This window comes from Phacochoerus africanus, chromosome 7 (genome assembly GCF_016906955.1).
Source record: "Phacochoerus africanus isolate WHEZ1 chromosome 7, ROS_Pafr_v1, whole genome shotgun sequence".
In the NCBI taxonomy this organism is placed as follows: Eukaryota; Metazoa; Chordata; class Mammalia; order Artiodactyla; family Suidae; genus Phacochoerus; species Phacochoerus africanus.
In genome coordinates, this window is record NC_062550.1 from 14,549,889 (window position 1) to 14,573,988 (window position 24,100).

General features: G+C 41.0%; 2 protein-coding genes across 6 annotated transcripts in view; one reads left to right on the plus strand and one right to left on the minus strand.

Annotated features, from left to right (window-relative positions):
- Positions 1-859: 859 nt before the first annotated feature.
- Positions 860-20,943, minus strand: FBXO7 (F-box protein 7). 4 transcript variants are annotated; one of them, XM_047786448.1, is made up of 9 exons: positions 20,809-20,943; positions 16,991-17,285; positions 10,892-11,119; positions 9,197-9,338; positions 6,839-6,922; positions 4,869-4,964; positions 2,892-3,068; positions 2,530-2,567; positions 860-1,544 (listed from the first exon to the last, which is right to left on the minus strand). In XM_047786448.1, exons 1-9 carry the CDS (start codon positions 20,928-20,930, stop codon positions 1,155-1,157), a joined length of 1,572 nt encoding a protein of 523 aa, XP_047642404.1. In that variant the 5' UTR covers positions 20,931-20,943; the 3' UTR covers positions 860-1,154. The 4 variants fall into 4 exon arrangements, with proteins under 4 accessions (XP_047642404.1, XP_047642403.1, XP_047642406.1 ...); XM_047786447.1 differs by having other exon boundaries at positions 4,869-4,976; XM_047786450.1 differs by lacking the exon at positions 20,809-20,943 and adding an exon at positions 20,572-20,722 and having other exon boundaries at positions 16,991-17,133.
- A 277-nt stretch (positions 20,944-21,220) lies between these two features.
- Positions 21,221-24,100, plus strand: part of BPIFC (BPI fold containing family C) — a 52,398-nt gene continuing 49,518 nt past the window's right edge. For both annotated transcript variants that reach the window (XM_047786444.1, XM_047786445.1), the window contains exon 1: positions 21,221-22,061. In XM_047786444.1, coding sequence (XP_047642400.1) covers positions 21,980-22,061 — 82 coding nt within the window. In that variant the 5' untranslated portion in view covers positions 21,221-21,979. The remainder of the gene's footprint in view (positions 22,062-24,100) is intronic.

Below are 24,100 nucleotides of genomic sequence, written 5' to 3' on the forward strand. Positions count from 1 at the left end.
ACTGTGACAGAAAAAAAAAAAAAAATACATGTGTAGCAAAACCCATGTGTATGTAGGACTCTAAAATATCCTTGCAGCACATAACATCCCAAGCCATTTCCTTATATGCAAAATAGGTTTTTTAAAAAAGCAGGAAGACATTGGCAATATTCCTAAATATTTTCTGTAAACATTAGGATTTTATTCCTGTGTTGTGATTCAGACTTTAATTTGTCACTGTAGCATGTTTCTATAGTTGTTTGTAGGCTAAGACATTTGTGTTTGGGCTCTTTCTTGTTGTAGAAAAAATAAAACTTGAATTCTGTGTATTTTAAGTCTTAAAAGCAAAATGTTCTTCAAATAAAAGGCTTTCTTTACAGAACAAGTACCTGAGCGGCACTCAAAGCAGTGTGACTTTGTTGTTAAAGTATGTCATCTACTTAGATTACAAATTAGGCATCAAGTATTCAAAACACAAGGAAAAAGAAACCAGAACTCCAGAAGAAGCCAGAAACAAGAGTCCCCAATGACCCAGTGGTGGTCACGCAGCGCTGCTTCAGAGCCCATAGGCGTCAGCACGGAGCCTGAGGAACGGCTGCAGAGCAGGGAGGGTGGGGTGGACTGAGCTGGTGGGTGTCCAGAGCACTCACCCCAGGTCCAGTTCAAGCCAACCAGCTCAGCTTTTGTTCCTTTATGAATCAGCCTTCTGCAAATGATTTCATGTGAAGAAAGGGTGCCAGTAGAAATAAAAATAAGCTGCAGCAATCTGACGACGCTGAACAGATTCTCGGATCCTTTGAAATGTCCAGGTCATGTTGTAAAGCTGTTCTGAATACTTATCACTTACCTTTCTATAATAACAGTCAAGACTGCCAGGTAATTTACACTTAATTTTTTTTATTCTCTTGTAGAACATTATCAGTGACCAACCTTCATTCTGGAGGGTAACTGAGAGGGGAGGTCAGTAACCCACTACTCCCAAGGCCAACCCCGTCATGCAGTAACCTTGGGGCCGCACCAGCCCTGGAGCTTTAAATGTATCTACCAAAAGTCTCTGTGAGGGCATTTCTCACCACCACAATCAGAAAACACTAGAGATAGCACCCAACAAGATGACATCTATAGTTTTTTAAAAAACAAAACCAAATAAGCTCCAGAGTGAACTTAAAAATCAGTCACATGAAAGGTAGCCGGCTGTCAGTGGGCCGACCCCTGCTGGGCCTTAAGGGGAATCTGTCATTGGGGCCACCTCGCCCTGGCAAGATGGGATTAGGTCCTGGAAGAGGGCCGATTGGATCAAAACGTGGTCGGAGTGGAGGGAACTGGCTGGGTGTCTCTCCAGGCCCCGGGATGAGTGAATTGATTGGGTCCCCAACATAGGGAAGGGTTATTCTCTCATCGTATTCACCACCAATAATTCCTGGAGGAAGGAGAGAACTGGGAGGAAAAGGCCTGGGGTGCAAGGGGTTGGGGTAGAATGGAATGGGGTGGGGTGACGACGGCAGGAACATCACATGCCGCCCTCTCTGAGCTTCTTTTCTTTGTTTGTGCCTCTTCTTGTACAGCTGTAGAAAAACAAGCACAAGACAGGGTGAGCGGGATGTCTCTCAAGAGCTCCTTTATAGAACTTTCATATAGAGCTATCCTTTCCTTTTCCCACACGCTCAAGGCAAAGAAACCAGTGTCCAGAGAGACCTTTTACTGGTTTCTGTCTGCATGAACAAGGGAGCAGTTGTGCACACAATGCCAAATGAACTCTATTCTTTAACTGCACTGCAACTGAGCAGCAGTGCCAGTCTGGAGTAACAATATACCCCAAGGAGGGCTAACTGAGTGACATGCACTCTCAAGACTGCAATCCAGAACTCTCACGCCGAGAGGCAATTAAGTCAGCCTTTTCTCAAAGCGGAAAATTTAAACATCTGTTGAAAATATCATGCCACAAAATAGAAAAAGTTAAGGTACTGGCAGGTGAGTGGGGTGGTCAGCACTTAAGTTTACTGTCTCAGCTAAATTATGTCCCTAATAGACCTCTATTTAAGTAACAAAAAAAAAGATGACTATTTTAGAGGATGGAATGTATTCCTACTATGTATTCTGTACATTTGAGGACTTTCATTGAATTTTACTCTCGAGTCCTTCACCCCAAGTTTCTCTTCCTATCAATGTCTTTTATGGTAGGCATCTGCAAATAAAACAATGTAACTTATTCTCTTCCATAATGTACCATTCAAACTAGCTAAACAGCTGAAGACTCCTCCAGCATAAAAACAACTCAGTATTTTTGCAAAAGAGGAAGAAGGGAGAATATTTTATATTAAGGTGAAAATAATCAGTGTTAAGATTTTTTTTGCTGTGTAATTACAAGAAATAAGGACTGAATCTAAGATAAAAGCTGAAAACATTTTCATTTCCTGAAAATTAGCAATACATTTAATTAAAACAGATTATATTACATCATTATAAAAGCGGAAAGTATGCCCTTAATGTTTTCATTCACTAGTTGTTTCTGTGCTATTAACATTAGTCTTGATATTTAAAAATACCTACTTCTTTCCAATCTGTGTCTCGACCTCTGACAGTACCATCTACAAAGTAAGAACAAAAAAATAAAGATTTAAAAATGCTTCATTCTTCCAGCATCAAGCCTATCTTCTACTCTATTCAGAAACAGTCTAACTTGGTCTAATGGGCTGTTTATATTGCAGAGAACACAGAAATGAATGGGGAGAGTTTTCAGGACATAGAAAAAGGTATGTGAAGCTTAGAATCTCTTTATAATAATGCTATGTTATGATTATTTCCTACTCTTAAAAAAAAAAGCCTACAACTTAAAACTTCTGCAAGCTGAGTAACTAAGACCTCAGTAAGAAAGAATCCTTTTCTTGTTAACATGTCATCGTGGCAATCACCTCGAAAATCCCGTAGATATAAACACCTCCACAGAAGTTGGTCATTTGAAGCAATATAGAGGTCACGACAAACTGCAGACAAAGACAGCACAGAACGAACATCCAAAAGGCGGAAGATCCGTAGTTTCAGCTCCAATGGGAGGACCACCAACCCAAATACATCTGGCAGGTTCAGTGCTAAAAGGAAAATAAAGAATAGATATCACCAAGTGAAGAACATCCAGTTTTTCCCACATAGTCAACCAACTGTGCCAACTTTCTAGAGAGATGATAAACTAAGTGCTATTCTCAATTATCCAAGCATATGTCATCTATAACAAACTCTTATCCCCAGGTTGACTATATTACTAGTACTAACTCCAAGATCCTTGTTTCCTTTATGTTTTAGTAGAGAGACAAGTTATTTTTAATATAGATCAAATAAATAACTATGACGATTTCTAAATACTAGCCAATGGCCTCTCTTGTTTCAAGCAGTCATCAATGCAACAAAAAATTCTCTATTCAACTACAGAAAAACGGATAATTGACTGGCTTTTATATCTGGTTCCCAATGCTACCACTCATCAGCTGTGTGCCTTGGACAAGTTATTTAAACTCTAATTCAATTTTCTTATCTGTAAAATGGGTTCATAATATTACCTACTTCACTGAGTTGAAAATTAAATGTATAAATGCATAGAGTGCTTAGAATAATGTTTGGCACATAATAAGCATAATAATAGTTAAATTACTATTATCTGATGTCTAGCAGGCTGGAAAAATAAAGGCCAGGGGAGGTGGGAGGGTGGAGGTAGATAAATTCAGAAGCAAACCAAGAAAGGAAAAGAATAATATATTCCATAGTCAAATAAAATTTGTTTATTATTGGCTCCTCTGAATATATGGAATATTCTTCTCCAATAGGGGTTTTTTAATTCACACTATTCTTTTCCCTCACTACCAAAAAAGAAGAAAACCATGGTGATAATAGTTTGGCACCATGCACCTTGAGACCTAAGACATTATTTTTCCACATACAGATAGCAGATAAAGGCCACACATCTATCCATATAAACCAGACCTTATTTACCAGCTAAAAGACTGTGGTAGATTATGACTCCACCCTATCACTTCCTACCCTATAACTGCACTTGCCCTTCCCACTACTGCCATGTTGGGCCATCCTGACTTGCTTTTTCCAATGAAATATAAGTGGAAGTGGCATATCTTTCTGAACAAAAGTTTTAAGAATCAACACGTGGTTAGGCCACTGGTCCCCACACTGGTCCCCTTCTTCCCAAGAAGGGCAAGGCCTAGATAAGTACTCACTGCTCCTTCAGCTAAAGCTACCCCCACACAACAGGTACATGACTGAGAAGTAAATGTGTGCTTTAAGCCACTGAGATTTTAATGTATTTTTACTACAACATGAATAAGAGAAAGCTAATGCAAGGTCTTTGAATGAATTATAAACCTCACTGAATTACAGTTTCATCATCTATAAAATGAGAACAAAATCTACTTCAAACCGATGAGCATTAAATAAGAATGCATGTGAAATATCCAAAGTACCTAGCATAGAGCCCCAATAAATAGTTTTTTATAAAAAGTAGACCCAATTTACAGGCTATCATTATTTATTTATGTATTTATTGAACACCTATTTTGGGTGAGACCCTGTGCCAGGCCATGAGAATACAAGGGTGAATAAGATATATTCCCTACTATCAAGGTATTCATAACCTTAGGTGGAAAGAAATATCAACAATTATGATACACTGGGAAAAGGGCGACAATAAAGATAGGTACAAAATGCAGTGGAGCTAAAAAGAGGAAGTGAATAGCAATTAAGGAATTAACATTTAAGCTTAGTCTTAAAAGAGCAGAATTTCACTAGGAGGCAAAAAGAGGGAAGAGTCACATGTCATCCTTAAATACACGTGAACTTACTGTTCTTTCCAGCCATTCAACCTGTGATGATTTATCACCACTCACCTTGTCGGGTAAAGGCCAGAAGAGGATACACCAGCTGGTCTTTGAAGAGGCGAGAGAGCTTCTGAAGATCTTTGTATATCTTGGCTACATTTTCCCCTAAAACATTTTCTTAAAATGAAAAATCAAAACACAAAATCAAGTGGAAAAACCTGAAACGATGTCCTCTACTTCTGCCAAACCAAATCAAAGCGGTAAGTCAGTCTGCATAAATAATTCCTACATCAACATAAATGAACTAAAGTCTCTAGCAGAAGAAGAAGTAGGCAGTGGGTGACTCTGAACACTGAATCATCTTTAAACAAAAATTTTTCCTTCATGGACCTATTATAAAAGTAAATAGGAACTCATAAACAAAAGGATAAATAACAGTACCCAGTACATACCAGATACTACACTGTAAGACAGTAAAAGCTGATTAAAATGACTTGTCAAATAAGCAACACATTCTTACCCAACATAAAAAGTACACATTGAAAATATTTATTTAATATAAACTTGTAATCTAACAGTATTAACTTTCTTCCTCCTTTTTCATTTCCTTTTACCTTATTTAACAGCAACCAGATAATCTGAGCTACATTCCTATAAAAGCTGATTTTAAAACACAGGCTCAAGAGTCAAATCTACTCCAATCCTAAATTCTACCATTTACTAGCTCTGTGACCTTGAAGTAACTTAATCTCCTCTAGACCTGTTTCCTGATCTACAAAATGAGCATAATAACCTCTATTGCTATAGTATGTAGAGTACTTCTACTCCCCACAGCCAGGTCCCCCCCCCGCCACTATAGAGATAAATATATGGCATTGTAGTCAAGGAATTTCAAGCTTTTCTGGTCTTACTGGTAAGACCATCTTCATGGATTTATCAGTCCATGTTTTCTCAAAAGAAATAGTACTACTCCCAATAGGGCAAAAATCCCAGCTATTACACTGGTTTCCCACCCTCCAAAGGACCACAGTAACAAACAAATATACAGTTCCTCTACGGAATGAACATTTCATGGGTGAGAATCATTTGGGAGGAAAAATATGTACGAAGTCTCCTTATGGGCTTGATAATTGAAAAAACAGTTAAGAAACACTGGTAGTAGGACATTAAATGTTCAGAGACCATTATAAATATGTATTCCGATGCCTCCTTTTCCTATCAGTTTTAGTTTATGTAAGTCTCTCAGGGCCGTATCTCCCCCGGAACTAACAAAAATAAGTCTCTGGACCTTCAAAGCAATGATCTAGATCTAGGCAGCTTTCCTTAAAGCCAGCCCCCCACGCCATCATGCAACTCCCCATCTGGACTGTAAAACCTGCCTAACTTTTCTGTGAGGATAAAGTGGAAAATACATCAGTAATGGCATATATCCAGCAGAAGACAAGTACTTAAGAGATGTTCTTTCCTCTCCACCCCATCTCTTCTCCTTCCACTCTCACACCTCAGTATTAACTCAAAAACGCAAGCCTGACTTCTTTGCATCTATTCACTTTCTCCAATGTAGGCATAACCATGCCTAGAATGCAAAATTTTGGCAAAGTTTCTGTCTGCATCAAATAGCAACCAAATTTATATAAAGTAAGCAAACACTGTGGGTGCAATTTTTCCTTTAATAATCTCCAATAATGAAGTTGCATTATATGGTTTCCACAAAACACAGATCTTCTTCGTACTGGTTAAATACAATGCTAGAATATCCTCAAAGATTAATTCTGAAATTATGAAACATCAGGGGTGTGTGCTGTATTAAATATTAGTATCACTCCATATGGCAGTATAAATATACTTCAGCATCCAAGACCCTAAGAAAAAAGGGAAAGAAACTAAAACTTGGCAACACTGTTTTGAATCTGCTTTAATCTCATTCAGAAATTTTGGGTCCTTGGAACACTACTGCCCTATTTTGTTTTGTTTTGTTTTGTTTTTTCAAGTTAGCCTCTCAAAGCCTCATTCCAAAAGTTAAGTCATGGTTATACTACCTGATTCCTCTTTGCAAATAAAAGATTCTGGCAGCAGCTGCAGTCTTTTCACACTTCTAATCTCACTGTTGAGTTTTAGGGTAGCTGTAAATAAGCAAAAGAAAGATGGGAAAGTTTTGTCAGTTCATTAATTGCCTTCACTTTTTAGTATGGACCCGCATGTCCTTGCCCCGGTATACGAAGGACACGTGACCCAAAAGCACTTCTCTATGCTTATTTCATTCCCTCACGGCAAAGTGCAAACCTACGTCACATTAAGTAAAATCACTCAAAAACACCACTATGGTATCACCAAGTATCACCAACAGCACCTTATTAGTAACTGAACATATGCAGCAAGGGTAACAGGAGACAGTTAAACACAATACAGTCATTATGTCTAACGCGGTCACTAAAAACTCCATCTATTTTTTATTTAACCCTTCCTTGGCAATGAGTCTTCCCCTGTTTATTAAAAGAATCCTGCTAGTTTTCACAGTATCATCCCTCTCTAGACCCAGAGGACCAATATTCTTGATATCACCAGAGAGTTCATTTTTTAATCCTACATACAAAGGCGCACTCCATATCATTCCATGAAAGAGCCAGTGATGTGCTGGTGCACGTGTGCACCGAGCAGGATGTCTCAGGTGAAGCAAAGATTTCAGGACACACTGCTCCTTTGCAAAGAACCACACCTGGAATGGTTCTGGAATGGCTGTCTGCCATGCAAGTCCACAAGGAGCTGAGTTGCCAAGAATTAGTGAAAGAACAAAAATCAGAAACCTAGACATTTAGCAGGTCTTCTCTATGTTAAGCATCTTAAAACTAGTAAATACAGGTTAATAGATATGTGTTGTTAAAATGCTTTTATGAAACACAGGCAGAAATTACATTCACTAACTGATAACTGCAACCCTACAAGTTGTAAGTGATGAGCAGCATGATTAGATCCTGCTGAGCCTCTGGGGAAAAGACTGCCCAACTAAACGTCCCGTCTGCTAACGGTGACGAGTTGCTGAAGAGACTTCGAAGATCGTTGTGCCATCAAGATGTCATGTCCTAACAAATGTGGAATACCACCAAAGATGTTAGAGCTGAAAATTTGAGATTTTTCAGTAACATGTCAGAGCTCCTTCATGGCTCTGTGGGTTTAGGGATCCAGCGTTGTCACTGCTGTGGCTCTGGTTACAGCTATGGTGCAGGCTCCACCCCTGGCCGGGAAACTTTCACATGCCACTGGGGCAGCCAAAAAAAATTTTTTTTCAAAGAATCTAGTGATTAAAAAGAAATAGAAGAATTTATATAAAAGGGGACCTTAGAACTACCTTTTATTTCAAAGTCAAATCAATGGAAGTCAGTGGCTTTCAAATAAATTTTGGCAGAAAAAAACATTTTTTAAACAAGATTTTACAAGGGACCTCACTAAACAAAACAGACAGACATGTTACTGCTCCAAGTTTAAGAAGTGACAAGGGCTTGGCTAAGCCTCCTCCTTGCTTCCATCTCAGCAGAAGCTAGTACCTGCAGAACATGTTGAAAACCACTGAGCTGAGGCATAGCGAAGCAACTGTCCCTGCTGTACAAAAGATGAGAGGTAATGAAAAATAAAAATGCAGTCATTCCTATCATACCATACTCTCTAAAGGGTAAACCTCAAAAGTCAAAATACAACAAAAGAGTTGAGTCACTAAAATGGATCTCCAGGATGTGTGATTATGAAATTATTCTGCAGACCCTTGGGAGCTGGTATAGGTCTCTGGGAGGCATCTGAGCTAAAATGAAACACAAAAATGGAATGTATTGCTATCCAGCACAATTTCCTAGTGTGAGAGAGAACCAGAAAAAGAAATTCTATTCAGAGTGACCTTGGTGGGTGGCGAGGGGAGGTCAGGGGATAAAACACACACATACTGAGGCCTCAAAACCCTTAGCGGTACTTCTATGCACTCAGAGATCCAAATTGGATAAAAAGTGACCCCGGCTCAGTCTCACCTCTCACTATCTCTCAGTTCAAGACCTTGCTTAGAAAAACAAAAATAAAAAAGCCATCCACAGGCATAAAGAAAAAGCATTCTTCAGAGAGTTCATAGGTACTAGACTCATCTCACTCCTGTTATCACAACTCCCTCCTGGAGCAAAAAATTGCAAAGTTAAGACAGCAAAAACGTATTGCTCCCCCAAGAGTGAGGACTGCTGGCATAACCATCAGCCCATATTCTTTAGCCTTTCAGCCCCATGTTATCAGTGGTCTCAGGATTAAACAAAGCTGAGGAAGCCTCCTATCACGACAGCCAATCGCCAAAGTGGCTATAAAACGTCTGGAGAGAAACACGTGAGGATTCATAAACTAACGACAAGGACGAGGCATCCGATTACCGTTTATGACGATGAGGTTTCCCAAAGGCACACAGGTGAGAGCAGCAGAGCCGCCCTCACAGAGAGGATGCGTGTACTGCAGCTTATACACGCCCCCTGACCTCCAGTTCTCAGGCATGGACACGGCTCTGGCTTCAGTCCCCTGGGGAATGACATGAAAGGGAAACAAATAATGAAGAACATAGTACTGCTGAAAAGATTAAAAATCCAAGAGGCCCCTAACTCGTCGACAAACAAGCATTCCATACAGTCCCTTTAATCAAAAATCTATCAAACCTTAATATTTCTACTAGTAACACCTTGAGAGAAAAAATATTACATTATCCACCATCAATATTCTTGTTCAAATAGATAAAGTAACATCAGAGGAGTTCCCGTCGTGGCTCAGCGGTTAACAAACCCGACTGGTATCTATGAGGACTTGGGTTTGATCCCTGGCCTTGCTCGTGGGTTAAGGATCCAGTGTTGCCATGTGCTGTGGTGTAGGTCGCAGATGCAGCTTGTATCCAATGTTGCTGTGGCTGTGGTGTATGCCGGCAGCTGCAGCTCCAATATGACCCCTAGCCTGGGAACCTCCATATGCCTCAGGTGCAGCCCTAGAAAAAAATAACATAAAGCATAATATGACATAACATAAAATAACATCGAGATAGATTGATTCCTCCTGACAAAGTCTTGCTTGTCCGCCTAGCAAAGCCAGAGAGATCATCACTCAAGACCCCAGCACAAATACCATTCCCTTTGTGAAGCCTTTTTCAAAACAAAGCCTGGTTTCTATCATTCCCACTCTTTTTCACCCTCTAACATTCCAATCATACTTCTATTGTTAGATACTTCTACTGTTAGTTATCATAATACAATGTTATTTGCTTTTTATTTGTTTCTGTCTCCCACTTGGGGATTCCTTGAGGACAAGCACTGTCCTGGTATCTTTATGTTCCGCTTCCTGGCTCAGGGCACGGCATGGAGTGCATGTTCAATGGTCAGTGAGTTAGTCCATGTCCCTGCTACTGATCACAAAGCCCACGGGCCAGCAGCACAGCTATTAGGTGGAATGTGCTCACACGGTATCCCAGGCTCCACCCTCCTCTGTGAATCTCTGGCATCCTATATACGTAGATGTTTCTGCTACAATTTAGCCAATACAGTAAAATGGTTTGTATACTTATCTTTCCTGCTCTTAGACTGTAAGCAACCTGACAGCAGAAACAAAGCACTGCACCTGACATTGGTAGATACTTACCAAATGCATAAGGAATGAATGAATGACTATAAGCAACTCCAGGAAAAGAAAAACATCCCTCTTCCTAACTGAATCCTGTTGCGTTACTGGCAATTCATAGAACCACTAATGAAAAATAACCCAGTCAGCACCTATCTAGTCCTGCCCAATCCACATGCACTGACCATATTTTATCTACATATGATTACATATCATCTTTTGGGTTTTTTTTAAATCATAATTGTCATCAATTCTATAATACTAATTAAAAGCTGACGAGGAAATGAAGGAGGAAAAAAGAAGGAAAAGAGGGAAGGGAGCATTTACTGACTGCCTACTGAATGCCCATCGCTTTGTGTGGCACTTTACATTAATACCCAGACACATTTAATAGAGAAATCTAGAGCACCACCCCTTTGCTAATAGGAAACCTAAACCCTAACAGGATGCTTGTTTTCTGCTTATAGTCTTACCTGAGGCAGGTAACCCGACTCCAACATGAGCAGATGTATCGACACTATCAGAGCATCGCTGGGGCTGGAACAGGCAGCTGACTGGTACAGGGTCTCTAATGAATGCGGCACTTGCCCTTCCACCGATTCGCTGCAGAGCATTGGTTCTGAGGGATAGAAACCTGTGCCCTCTTCCATATCTACAACATCTTGATCCGGCTCGGCTTCAGAATTTTGACTAGGCCCTGACTGAACAGGATAACAAAAACAATGAATTCATTAAATAGACTTTTTTTTCCACATATATATATATAGTCTTTTTTAGGGCCACACCTGCACGCGGTATATGAAGGTTCCCAGGCTAGGGGTCGAATCAGAGCTAGACCTGCTGGCCTACGCCACAGCCACAGAAGCACGGGATCTGAGCCACGTCTGCGATCTACACCACAGCTCCTGGCAACGCCGGATCCTTAACCCACTGAGCAAGGCCAGGGATCGAACCCTCGTCCTCCTGGTTCCTAGTTGGATTCATTAACTGCTGAGTCATGACGGGAACTCCAATATTTTGTATCCTAAGTAAAGTGAGATTAGTGTTCAGAGCCAAAGCATGGCAGTGGGTTCTGAAATGGTACACATTTCAAGCGAGCCCCCTAAACAAATGAGCCAGTAATCTGCTCCTCCGTCCTGAACTCATCTCCATTAATTCTGCCTGGTAACCAGAAAACCAGGCTAAAAACCTAGAAATCATCCTAGACTCCCTCCTCGATGACCTTGCTAAACCCCACCCGCCTCTGATCAGTCTTCAAAACTCCTAGGAATCTACCTCCTAAATATCCCTGCAATTTGCCCCTTCCTACTCCAGTGCATTTCAGACTTTCTCTCCTAGCCTCCAGCAACAGCTTCTTAAGTATCCCTCAACTCCACTTTCTTGTCTTCCAATACATTTCCCCCACAGCTGCCAGGGGTTTTCGACCATTGAGAATCCAATTACATCCTATGGCCCAGCCTAAGCTTGCCAGTATTTCCCCAGTGCAGACAGCACTGCCTTGGGGCAATGTGACCCTGAGTGATCTTAGGAAAACAGAGGTCTATGATCAAACAAGTTTGGAAAATGCTACGTGTCACAGCCACCTAACCTCACCCTGCATATTCACAAAATACATGTTGGTATTATGAAGCTCTGAGAAGTCCAGTAAAAATAGAAAGTGTGCATAACATTTAACCAAGAAACACTATCTTCCTTCCTGTACACTTAGCATCCCCATAACACTTACTTATAATCTTAGGAGACAAGCTTTTCATAGAGGACACGCTGAGAAATGCAGTCCTACAAAATAAAGGCCAAACTCCTAAACTCCTTAGCATATAAAGCCCTTCTTCACCGGATCCCTAACTCTGCATCAAATCACGTTCTGCACTCCCTTCCCCCCATCCCCACCTCTTCAGGTAATACAGAGCCCCTCTCTGCCTTGCACAGGCCTTGATTATTGCACTTTATCACACTGCGTTCCAACTTTCTGATTACACACCAATACCTCACCTTGACCACAAGCTTATTAGACAGATGACATGTCACCCATTTTTGTAACACCAGCACAGTACCTGGCACAGTAGGTACTCAATAAATGCTTGTTGAATAAATGCTAAAGGATAATATCTTACAATTTTTTTTCAGTGTTTTCTAATCTGCACCACACAAAAATTCTGTAAAACAGGCACAAGACAGATATCGCCTTTTTACACATGCCGTAATTTTTATGTGGATTAAATAACATAATCAAGGTAACCAGTTAATAAAAATTTGAAGTGAACCAAGATCTCCAGACTCACAGTTCAGGGTTTTTAGACATAACATACTGCTTCAGTAAGACTGAGTTACCTATGTTAATTTTGCTCAGAAAGACTGTTTCCGAGGTATGTGCTCAACTCCTAATGCAAAGCACATGTTTCTTCTTTTTAAATTCGTATTTCTATTAGAAAAGGAGCAGAGGAAATTAAAATTACATAATATGAGTGAAACAGTGGAAGAATGTAAAGGAGCAAAAGGCTATTCTCCCAAAATCCCTGAGGATCTAAGCTCAGGTGACTTATGGAAAAGATTCCAATTCACTTGTTAAAACCTAGAAGCCAGTGACAACCCACACTACCTAAAAATGAGGCTCCATCATATTTCTGAGCAAAGGAGAAACTACTTATTAAAACCACTTAACATCTATTTTAAATGATTTTAATTTTTTCCATTATAGCTGGTTTATAGTGTTCTGTCAATTTTCTACAGTACAGCAAAGAAACCCAGTCACACACACATACATTCTTTTTCTCACATTATCCTCCATCGTGCTCCATCCTAAGTGACTAGATATAGTTCCCAGTGCTATACAACAGGATCTCATTGCTTATCCATTCCGAAGGCAATAGTTTGTGTCTATTAACCCCAGATTCCCAGTCCAACCCACTCCTTCCCCCGCCCCCTTAGCAACCACAAATCTGTTGTCCAAGTCCCTGAGTTTCTTTTCTGTTAACACCTATTTTAAATTATTAATTACAAGCATACCTTGGAGATACTGTAAACTGGGTTCCAGACCACAGCAATAAAGCAAACACTGCGGCAATAAAGCAGGTCACATAAATTTTTTGGTTTCCAGGTGCATACAGTAGTTATATTTACACTATACTGTAGTTATTAAGTGTGCAATAGCATCATATTTAAACAGTGGACATACCTTAATTTAAAACATACTTTATTGCTAAAAAATGCTAAGCATCATGTGAGCCTTGAGCAAGCTGTAACCTTTTCGCAAGAGTAACATCAAAGATCTCTGATTACAGGTCATCATAACAAGCATAATAATAACAAAAAAGTATGAACTATTCTGAGAATTATCAAAATGTGACACAGAGACAGAAGTGAGCAAATGCTGCTGGAAAAATGGCACCAACAGATTTGCTGCCAAAAAGCTTCCATTTGTTAAAAAAAAAAAAAAAACAACAATATCTACAAAGCATAATAAAACTTAGTGCAGTAACGGGAGGTATACTGGGGAGTTCCCGTTGTGGCTCAATGCTAACAAACCGGACTAGTATCCATGAGGATGCAGGTTCTATCCCTGAACTTGCTCAGTGGGTTAAGGATCCGGTATTGCCATTAGCTGTGGTGTGGTCACAGACCCAGCTCAGATCTGGCATTGCTGTGGCTGTGGTGTAGGCTCGCAGCAGCAACTCCAGTTAGACCCCTAGCCTGAGAGCTTCCACATGCTGCACATGCATATGCAGCCCTAAAAAAAGCAAAAAAAAAAAAAAAAAAGGAAGAAGAACGTATACCTGTACATATGCTCTTTGCTTTTTAAGCCTAAATTTGGTCACTTACTCCATTACTGACAGTCATGTGGGAGGGAATATATGTGGGGAAAATATTTTAAAAGGTTACTCTAGACTGATAATGACAGGGGAGGAAGATATCAGTCTCCTCTGGTGCGCTTATCAAACCTTACTCCCACTCTGTGAGAAGCACTGACGTGTCTGAGCCATCCTGATACGATATAAATACTTACCATATTCTTCATGCATGTGGAAGTGAGAAAAAAATGTTTCACACCACCTCTAAACAGATCATGTGGTGTATGTCATTCACCAAAGAGTGGGACAAGGGACTGGAATGCAACTTAGAGCTAATATTAGGGTCTGACACCATGCTCTCCCTGTTCCTCAGTAAAGACTCGGAGAGTCACTTTGCCATACAGCAGAAATGGACAGAACATTGCGAACCAACTAAACTAGGAAAAATACAAATCTTAAAAAAAGAAAAAGGAACAAAACTTGAAAAAGAGACTCGACAGGTACTAGATGAATTCCCGGATGAAATAAGAAAACCAATTTATACTTAATGACAAAAGCAAAATTTTCCTATTATCTCAGGCATTAACCATCTATTTTTCTTTTCCAATGCTCCATTCTACATTAATTAGCAAGGAGAGCATACTATTTTAAGTACTTAAAGCATTATTTATGAGATTTCAAGCTCAGTTTCCACCCTAAGATTTTTACGGTCATCCTATACGAGTCTTAGAATACAAAACAAACTGCTTTTAGAACTGAAATTACTAACTTGAGGCAACACTAATGTCTCGAAATTTTCCAAAAACAAACTAGTAAAGTAACTCATAAACACCATGAAAAGTTCCATCTTAATGGATGATTTTAACAGTGCACAGAAGTGAAGGGGAGTGGGTCCTTCTGCCGGAGTCTCTGAATGAGTCTATCAGCAAAAAAGATTCAGAAATGTAATTTAACTGTCTGGCTAAATATACTTATTCATTCCCTAGACTACTTCTATGAGACAGAAGCTCAGAGATACATCATAATTTCTGGGGGAAAAAAAAAACTCATAAAAATACTCTGATCTTTATAAAAACTTTTTTAACACTTAATTTCTCTGGATGCTATTACTAAAAATCTAGACATAGATGATTCTCATAACTTACCGATCAGTTAAAAAGTATTTTTAATATCTGTCTATACTTAATGACATGACAGGACAATGAATACCTATATTTAAGGCCTGAAAAACAAAGTTAAACAATTTTAAGATGGCATATGTATTGGTATTAAAATATTAATAAAGTGATCATTTGTGCCAAACAAGAAATCAAACGGCAGGATAACAAATAATGAGATGTTTACAAAGCAATAAAGATGATCAATACAAAGAAACTGAAGAAAACACTTGGGCTGCGGTTGGCAGGGCCTTGGAAGATGGGCAGACATGTGGACAGGAAGGCAGGTGGGGGGAAAGGGAGTAGGCTCCAGGCTGGGTGGACAGCGAAAGCAGAGAGCGAAGCACCAGGCTGTGTGTGCATGTGCGGGTGTGAGCAGGTTCAAGTCCACGTGCTGGCTGCTAGCAGGAAAATGAGGAGCGAGAGGTTGGTCTAACTGGAGATACAGTTTACTGGAGGCAAGAACAGAACCAGCCCCTGAAAGGTTGCATGGCAACTATTCAGAAAGCCTAAAAACTAGGTCTGAGGGATACACAACATTTTCCTCCTCTGTAACATGAGAGGGTTGAACGGGAGATTGCTGGTCTTTTTCAGTTCAAAAATCAGGAGCACAGGCGTATTTGTGACACAGAGTTACCTAAGAGCAGGGAAACAATAGAATCAAAAATGCGCACTAAGAAGATGAACCCAGAAAGCAGACTGAAGAACACACATTAGAAACCTGGAATGGAAAGGGCTTGTTTAGGGGCTGGATCTCAGGAATCAGAAATCACCCCAAGGTTTGAAGCCCACGATAACAGGAGTACCACTGACAGAGAAGGGAGCTGGTTTGGGAAGATAAGAACATCAGGGCACATATTTTCAAATTTACACAGGCATCTAGATTCTGAGGTGACAATTCTTAAAACTTAATAATTTTTAAATACACACACCCATACATACACACTCTGGTATATTACTTAGCCATGAAAAAGATGAATTTCTGCCATTTGCAACAACACAGATGGACCTAGAGGATATTATGCTTATTGAAATAAGTCAGAGAGAGAAACAAATACTGTTATCACTTACATGCGGAATCTAAAAAAAAAAAAACCAAATGATCTATATGACAAAACAGAAACAGACTCACACAGATAAAGGCAACAGACAAGCAGTTACTAGTGGGAAGAGGGGCACTTTAGGGGTATGGGGTTGAGATACAAACAACTATGTATAAAATAAACCACAAGGATATATTGTACAGCACAGGAAAATATAGCCATTATTTGGTAATAACTCTAAATGGAGTATAATCTATTTAAAAAATGAATTGTTACATTGTGCACCTGAAACTAATATTATAAACCAACTATACTTCAATAAAAATAATTAAAATAAAAATAAATTTCCTACATTATCTAGGATTGGGTGGAATGTTTAATTGATAGATCATACTCCATATAATGGATTTTTTTTTTTTTGGCCATTAAGAAATGATTATTGAGCATAAAACAAATAAATTACTTTTCTATAAATATAATCTGCAGTCTACTGATGATAATTATCCTGACTGGTACAGAATTCAATTGAGCTATTAGTATGATTCATCGACTACTCTATTTCTTGTCTTAATATTAATACCCACCATGCTGTCATCATTCCAGACATCAGATTGGGCTGCCTGTCCTTGGAAGGAATCACTCAGTTGTTCATCCTGTATGGCGGATGGACTGAAGCTGGCGGCCAAAGAGGGTTGATCGTTATTCTGGAGTGAGGAATGCTCTGAATCTGTGGATGAAGGTAAGTTAGGTGCTGGAATGGCATCTTCAAGAATCAAACATATCAAGTCCCCAGAAACAATCCCATATGAAGCCAAGGTCTCTTCATCTCCAGTGAGGGCATCCTTGTTGTTCAATGTAATTGCAAACCGGGCATCAGAACTGCCAAGAAAGATGGATAAGGATGGTAAGAGCTACCTGTTACTATTACCCTCAGTAGTACATCTGGAACATATATAAGGTACACGGTACGACGACCCCAGCAGAACTAATGAAAACAAAACAAAAATGAGAAGAATGCCAAAGCTTGGAAAAACTGTCAAAGTCATTTGTTCCTTTCACCAATGCCTAGGGGGATAGGATCAGTAATTCTTTCCCCCTAGCCTGGGGGATAGGATCAGTAATTCTCTACCATTAAATCCATGTTTTCGTCAGTTTTAAGATACACTTTTTTATATTGTCATCTTTGAAATGGGGATGCTTCTTTAAAATCAATGACATATCACAGCTTTGTGGATAGCATTTTTTCATTGATTGTGACGTCAGAATGTACATCTTAAGCTTGACAGCAATTGAGATACAGTGAAACACATTCTTTTTAAAATATAAATTATATCACATCATTCTTCTGCTGAGAATCCTCCAGTGGCTTCTGTGTGACCTTGGAATAGAATTCTTAACGTGGTCTCCAAAGCAACATCTGACCCACTTCCCCTCCTCACCCATCCTCTTACACGTCGTTCTGTTCACATGAGCTTTCTATCCATTCTGCAAAAACAGATCAACCTCAGGGCAACCTTTGGGCCTCTGCATTTGCTCTTCCAGTTCTTCAAATGACTGACTCCTGCTCATCATTCAGGTCTCAACCCAACTGCCACCTCTTCAGAAATGCCATCCACCCAGCCTCCATCACTCTATTCCACTCTTGTGCTTTATTTTTATTCTATCATCACTATTTGAGAAAATACTTATTTGCTTATCATCTCTCTTCCCTACCATTACCACTAGAATTTAAGTTTCATGAGATCAGGTACCTTGTCTGTCTAGTTCAAAGCTGTATCTCCAGCACTTGCCACATAGAAGTATTTGTGGAATAGCTGTAACATTAAGCATTAGATGGAAAGATCAAGATGAGGCTGAAATCAGAGCTACCCTAGTCAGTGTCCTTCCAGGACCATTAGCTTATGTTGATTCCAAAATACCAGTCCTATGTTAAATGAATATTCATCACCACAAAAAGTTAGATGAGAGCATAGAGATGACTGAGTATACAATTCACTCCTTCTACTGATAAGCTCATCCTTCTCACTGAGAACCAATTATGATGTCTTTTATATGGAAGACAAAACAAATCCAAAAACCCAGGGCTGAACAAGCTAAAAGCTCAAACTAGTCTGAAGCAATGAGCTCCCTCCTTTCTGCAGTACAGATTATCTGAATTTGAGAGACTAACCATCATTTCATCACATGGTGGTGAGAAATAATTAACAAACCATTATAGATCATTTTATAAGATATTCACACACACCAATGCTGAATTCATCAGGTTAACAAAGGGTGAAGTCCTTGGAAAATCATGTTCTGTTTATTCATTCTTATAATACTACATTTTCAAAAGCGCTCCCAATAATTCATTTATGTTTTTGTTTTCCATGTAAATACGTTTTTTCTTACCAATTAAAGTGTCTTTGGTAGAGAAATTACTGCAGTTTTAGAAACTACTACTGCTTATGAGAAAATAAGTAGCTTTGCCTCTGTTTCCAAATGTTTTGATAAACATTGAAAATCTGCCAACTACCCAGAAAAACATCCTCCCATTTTTAGCAAAAAAAAAGAAAGAAAAATATCTCAAATGAACTATGTGTTTATGGATCATTTGTCACAACAAAAGGTTCTTTTTTAAAATGGTATCCAGTACGATGTTCGTTCAAATATCTATTTGTAAAAAAGGTAAAGAATTGTCTACTTAATAAAATGTCAACCTTCCCTCCTTTTTAGAAAAAAAGAAGAGCTATTTCTAAGTAACATATGGTTTTCCAGGAGAATAGTTTAAAAATGGACCTGTTTTCTGAACCTGTGGGAGAAAAAAGTTAACTTCCACAGAAAATGCCATTCTAGAAACTCCAGGCCTTTAAGAATTTTTTTATGGCAATCCCAGATCCACTTGCTCGGCAAGAACACTTTAATAAAAGTAATAACGTTATAAGGACACACTTTTAAACTGCCCATTTATTATAAAATGAACACACTTTCAGAAGAATGAATTTACTTTCACAAGCTGAAGCTTACATTCCTTGCAGTTAAGCAGCCTCAACTGTAAAAACAGACCTGAAAGAGAAACTAACTTGGGCTCTTGGGTAAACAAAGCATCATACTGAGTTTCACATCCTTTCCAGATTGTTCCAACTAATTAAAAAATAATAATAATAATAACAAAATATATATACGTATACATGAGAATACTTTAAAAAGAGAAGTTGGTTTTGACAATTTATGATGGGGTGATGACGCCTACATGCAAAACTCTTAGGTTTAACACCAAGCAAAAAACAACTGGCATGTCAATTAATATAATGCTTAAAAGGAATGATGTTAATCCCTCATTTTCTGTATTTGTTTAATCTGACTTTGAACATAATATTGTCTTAACTTGAAAAATGAAAGGATGAAAAGTTTATAATAAGGCCTCATTTTACTGAATTCCTTAAAAAAAAAAAAAGTAAATTTACAAGTCTTATGAAAGGAGCCACTTAATTAACAGAAAGGTTTTCTTTTGAAGAATTCATCTAAAAGGCCCCAGAGAACATCTTTTGTATTTTTTCTCAGCACACTCAAATTCCAAATTCGCTAACTCAGTATTTGAAAAGAACCACCCCTACTTTTGGCCCTCTACTCCCAGGGTATGGTCCCCAGAATACGCTTTCGGAAACAAAGCAACCCCATTTGCAGCCTCATAAATAACAGAATTTGATCCATTGTTTCTCAATGTCACTGCCCGCTAACTGCAAGGTCTCCAGGATCATCATAAGGGTAACAATGTAAATTACTTCGTTTTCAGCGAGGAAAAAATAAACATATCTTGTCTAGGAAAATAATGTTATTTAAACAGATACACTGCACTTTGTAAAACTTCGCAAAGAGAGGTCAAAGTGCTCACTGCGGGGCCGGGTACAAACACACTTAACCGAGTCTTAAAGCTACTGCAGCCTCACCGCGGCGGTAAAAGTCACAGGTGGCCTCGGACAGAGGGAAGGTTTCTTGCTTGTTCTAGTACTTTCCAAACTTTTAAACTGAAATATTCCGACAGCTGGAAATGTGAACTTAAATCGCTGGAAAGGTTTAACCCAAGCCAAATCCATAATTTCCAACTATTTCAAAGGGCGTGAGAATGTGGCGTCCTAGCCTATCCCTGTGTACGTTTGCTGCAAAAACAGAAGCGAAGGCTCACCCTGGAGGGGATCGGGGCCCCCGGGACGCCGAGCCATGACCTCCGGAGCTGGGACCCCGCGAGCTGCAGCCCGAGCGCCGGATGGTGCTCCGGCCGGCGCGCGTCACAGTCGCAGGGTCGCGGGCCCGGCAACATCCCGCTCCCCGCCCGGCCTCACGTGACGGCCCGGGGCGTACCCGCACCGCCCCGCGCTCCTCCCCGACCCGCCGCGCACCCCCGCCTCTCCGCGGCGCGTACCTGTACCCACAGGTGGGCAGCAGGGCCTGACTCAGGTGCGCGCGCAGCTGCCCCAGGGTCGGCTCCGCTTCTGGCATCTCCAGCGGCCAGGTCCGCTTCTGAAGCCGGACCCGCAGCTTCATGGCGGCGCCAGGAGGACTCCGGGGCCAGACCCCGAGGCGGCGACGACGATGACTACGGCGGGGCCGGGCAGCTCCCGCCTCAAGTGGCGGCGGCCCTAGAGTGGCGACCACCGGCGCTATGGGGCTGCTGAGGTTTAACGGAGAGAAGGCCCTGCCGCGACGGACGTCCCGCCGGCCTGTGTTGGGAACATGAGCGCTCCGCCCCCCAAGGGCGCCCCCTGGAGCCCACCCTGCTAGCGGGCAGCTGGAGGCCTACGCGCAGCCAAGCCACTCTGGGACTCGCGATCGATGACTCGGCGCGCAACGGCGCCCCCTGAGAGGCGAAGAGCGCACTGCGCAGGCGCCGAGGCTGCCACGGGGCTCGAGTATCGCGGCTTTTGCGCTGGTGGCTGGACCGCCACTTTTCGGTCGGACCTGGAGAAAGTTAACGCAGAAAGGGATGTTACAGGCACTACTACTAGCCGCTCCGCAAGGCCCAGGTGTGCCTGGTTCTTACCCCAGTTCCTCCATGGCGCCTGAGTCTGGCACCTTCTACTCAGAAACCTTAGCCTGAGCCCAGGCTGTAGTAGTTTCCCCCGATACAGCAAAATTGAAACAGTTCGTAGTCAGTGATCGGTGTCAGAGTATATTGGTAATCTGGCGATGCATAACAGTCAACCAAAGCTTACCACCTTAAGACAACAAACGCTTATTGTCACACGGGATCTATAGGTCAAGGCATTTGGGTACGGGTGGCCGTATGGTTCTGAATCTCTCAGGAGATTGCAGTCAAGATACAGGTCAAGGCTGCAGTTATCTCAAGTCTCGACTCGGGCTGGAGCATCTCAATCACATGATTGTTGGCAGGAGGCCTCAGTTTTTCACTATATGCACCTCCCTGTGGGACCATCTGAATGTCCCAATGGCTTAGCCTCTGGCTTCCCAGAAGGACCAAGGTAAATGCCACAATGTCTTTTAGGATCTAGTCTCAGAAATCACATACCATTACTTCAGTCATATTCTGTTGATCACAAACCAAGCCTTCGCTGTGGAAGAGTCAGCCCAAAGACATGAGTACCAGTAAACAAGGATCATTAAGGGCCATCTGGGAATGTGGCTACCACAGAGGATCTGGCAATAACGATGGTGAAGGTAAGTTAGATAAGGAAGAGAGTTACCAGGTTTTATCCGTGTATGATAGCCATTTTCCAAATCGTTATAAGAGTTGAATAAAGTTTCTCCCAATAGGTGGCAGTGCTTGTCCACATTCTGACCTTCATTAAATAAATATGTATTGATCGCCTGCTTTGTGCCAGATATTATCCTAGGTGCTGAGAAGACATGTTCCTACCCGGGCAGAGCTTACGGGTACCTGAATCAATTCTTGCAGTAGAGCCTAAAAAGTGTCTTGTTTATGCTAAAGAACAGTCCTGGGGATTGGGATACGTAGAGAAGAGATGCAGTCCAGTTGGGTTCTTTAGTGGTAGGCAATATGGGCTTGAGGAAGAGTAACAGGATCAGGGTGGCTCCATGTGACCAGAGTTGGCACAGTGGCTCAACGTGGATAGAGTGGGTATATCCCAGATAAAGAAGGGCCTTGAGGTAAGCAGAGGATTTGGGACACATTCTAGAATCTATGGGAAGCCATTGGAGACATTTAAGCAGGGTTCTTAGTTCTGAGCAATAGAGGCTGACTCTGACTAGGTAGAAAGAGAGCATATTGAAAGGATACTGGATAGCTGGGGGATTCTGGGGAGGACTGGAGAAGTGACTCCAGGTTAAGCTTCCAGGAATGATGCTCAGAACCAAGCTGAAGAACTGGCCTGATGAGGAAACTATCCTGACTGGGACTGTTGCTGCTGTCCCACCTCACACTGGAGGGAACTGCTATCATTGCTCCCAAGAACCACTGGAGAATGTCTGTCATCTTCAAATGCCACATGTTTTTGCACCATCAAAATGCCAAGCTTCCAGAAGAGCCCCTTTCCTCACCTTGCTCCCTTGCTCACCTCTTAGTCAGAGGCTCATAGGGATGCATCTGGTTGAGTGAAACTGAGTCCTGGCTGCAAGGCAGCCCGGAATTTAGGATCTGAACTCCTTTCTTGGGGAAGCGAGGCTTATATGAGCTTCCCCAGATCTAGGAAGGCTGTTCAAAAGATGATAGGAGGCTGAGGCTGTGGGTCTGACAAGTGTATACCACAATGGACAGGGGTCAGATCTGAAATGTGAATCTATCACTGGTAGAATATGGGAGAAGTATTAGGTCAGGGCTTCTCAGCCTCAGAACTTTGACATTTGGGCCTCAAGTCCTTGTTGTGGAGAAGTGTCCTGTACCTTGTAGAATATTTAGCAGCATCCCTGATTTCTCTGCACAAAATGCCAGTAGAACCCCCTCCCTCACTTGTGAGAATGACCTATGGTCTCTAAACTTTTACCAAATGTCCCCTAGAAGGAAAATTCTCTTGACAACCACTGGACTAGAGACCAGCCCAGTTAGGAGGCCCTTTGGGTAACAGAGAAGAAAAGAATTGGTGGGAGGGCAGTAGAAATGGAGACAATGGGATGAGGAAGGAAGATGTTTCAGAGGTAGAAATACTAGATCCTGGAAAATGGCTGTGTGTGGAGTCTGTATTAGGATATAGCTTCAGCTCCTCAAACAGAGATCTGCAATAATAGCAACCTAAGCAAGATACGTTTATTTCTCTCTGAAATAACATTCTTGGAGGAAGTAGTACAAGGCAAGTGTGGTGTCCATCTTCAGAGACTGTCTGCCACAGTCCACCTCTTCGTACACATAAACCTGGATAAGTTACCATCCGTAAAAATGAAAATAGTAACAAAACTCCATCAGACAAGTATGCTGTAAAGATTCAGTGAGATCATACCTGTTGTTCTGGTTTTTGTTTTAAACCACTAAGCCTGTGGTAATTTGTTAGGACAGCAATAGAAAACTAACCCACCACAGATCTTTGTCTCAATCCGTTGCCCAATAGGGTGTAACAGTAGGACCACAGGATGTAGGAGGGTCCTGGAAGAGAACCAGAGCATCTCTAAGACACAGCCAAGATTTAAGGTACTCTGGAAGATGATCCCCCAAAGCCCCCAAGATCCCGGAGAATGTTATATACTTCTTCCCTCAACTATCTCCCTTCTTGAGAATTGGTTTTTCTCTTTTTTGGGATGTCACCTTA

Coding starts and splice junctions, on each gene's coding strand:
- FBXO7 (XM_047786447.1), bottom strand. CDS start 20,930: ATGAAGCTGCGGGTCCGGCTTCAGAAGCGGACCTGGCCGCTGGAGATG. Junction 6,923..9,196: donor AAACCTCATCGTCATAAACG/GTAATCGGATGC, acceptor GCTTATTTACAG/CTACCCTAAAACTCAACAGT. Junction 2,568..2,891: donor ATATCTACGGGATTTTCGAG/GTGATTGCCACG, acceptor CTTACTTTGTAG/ATGGTACTGTCAGAGGTCGA.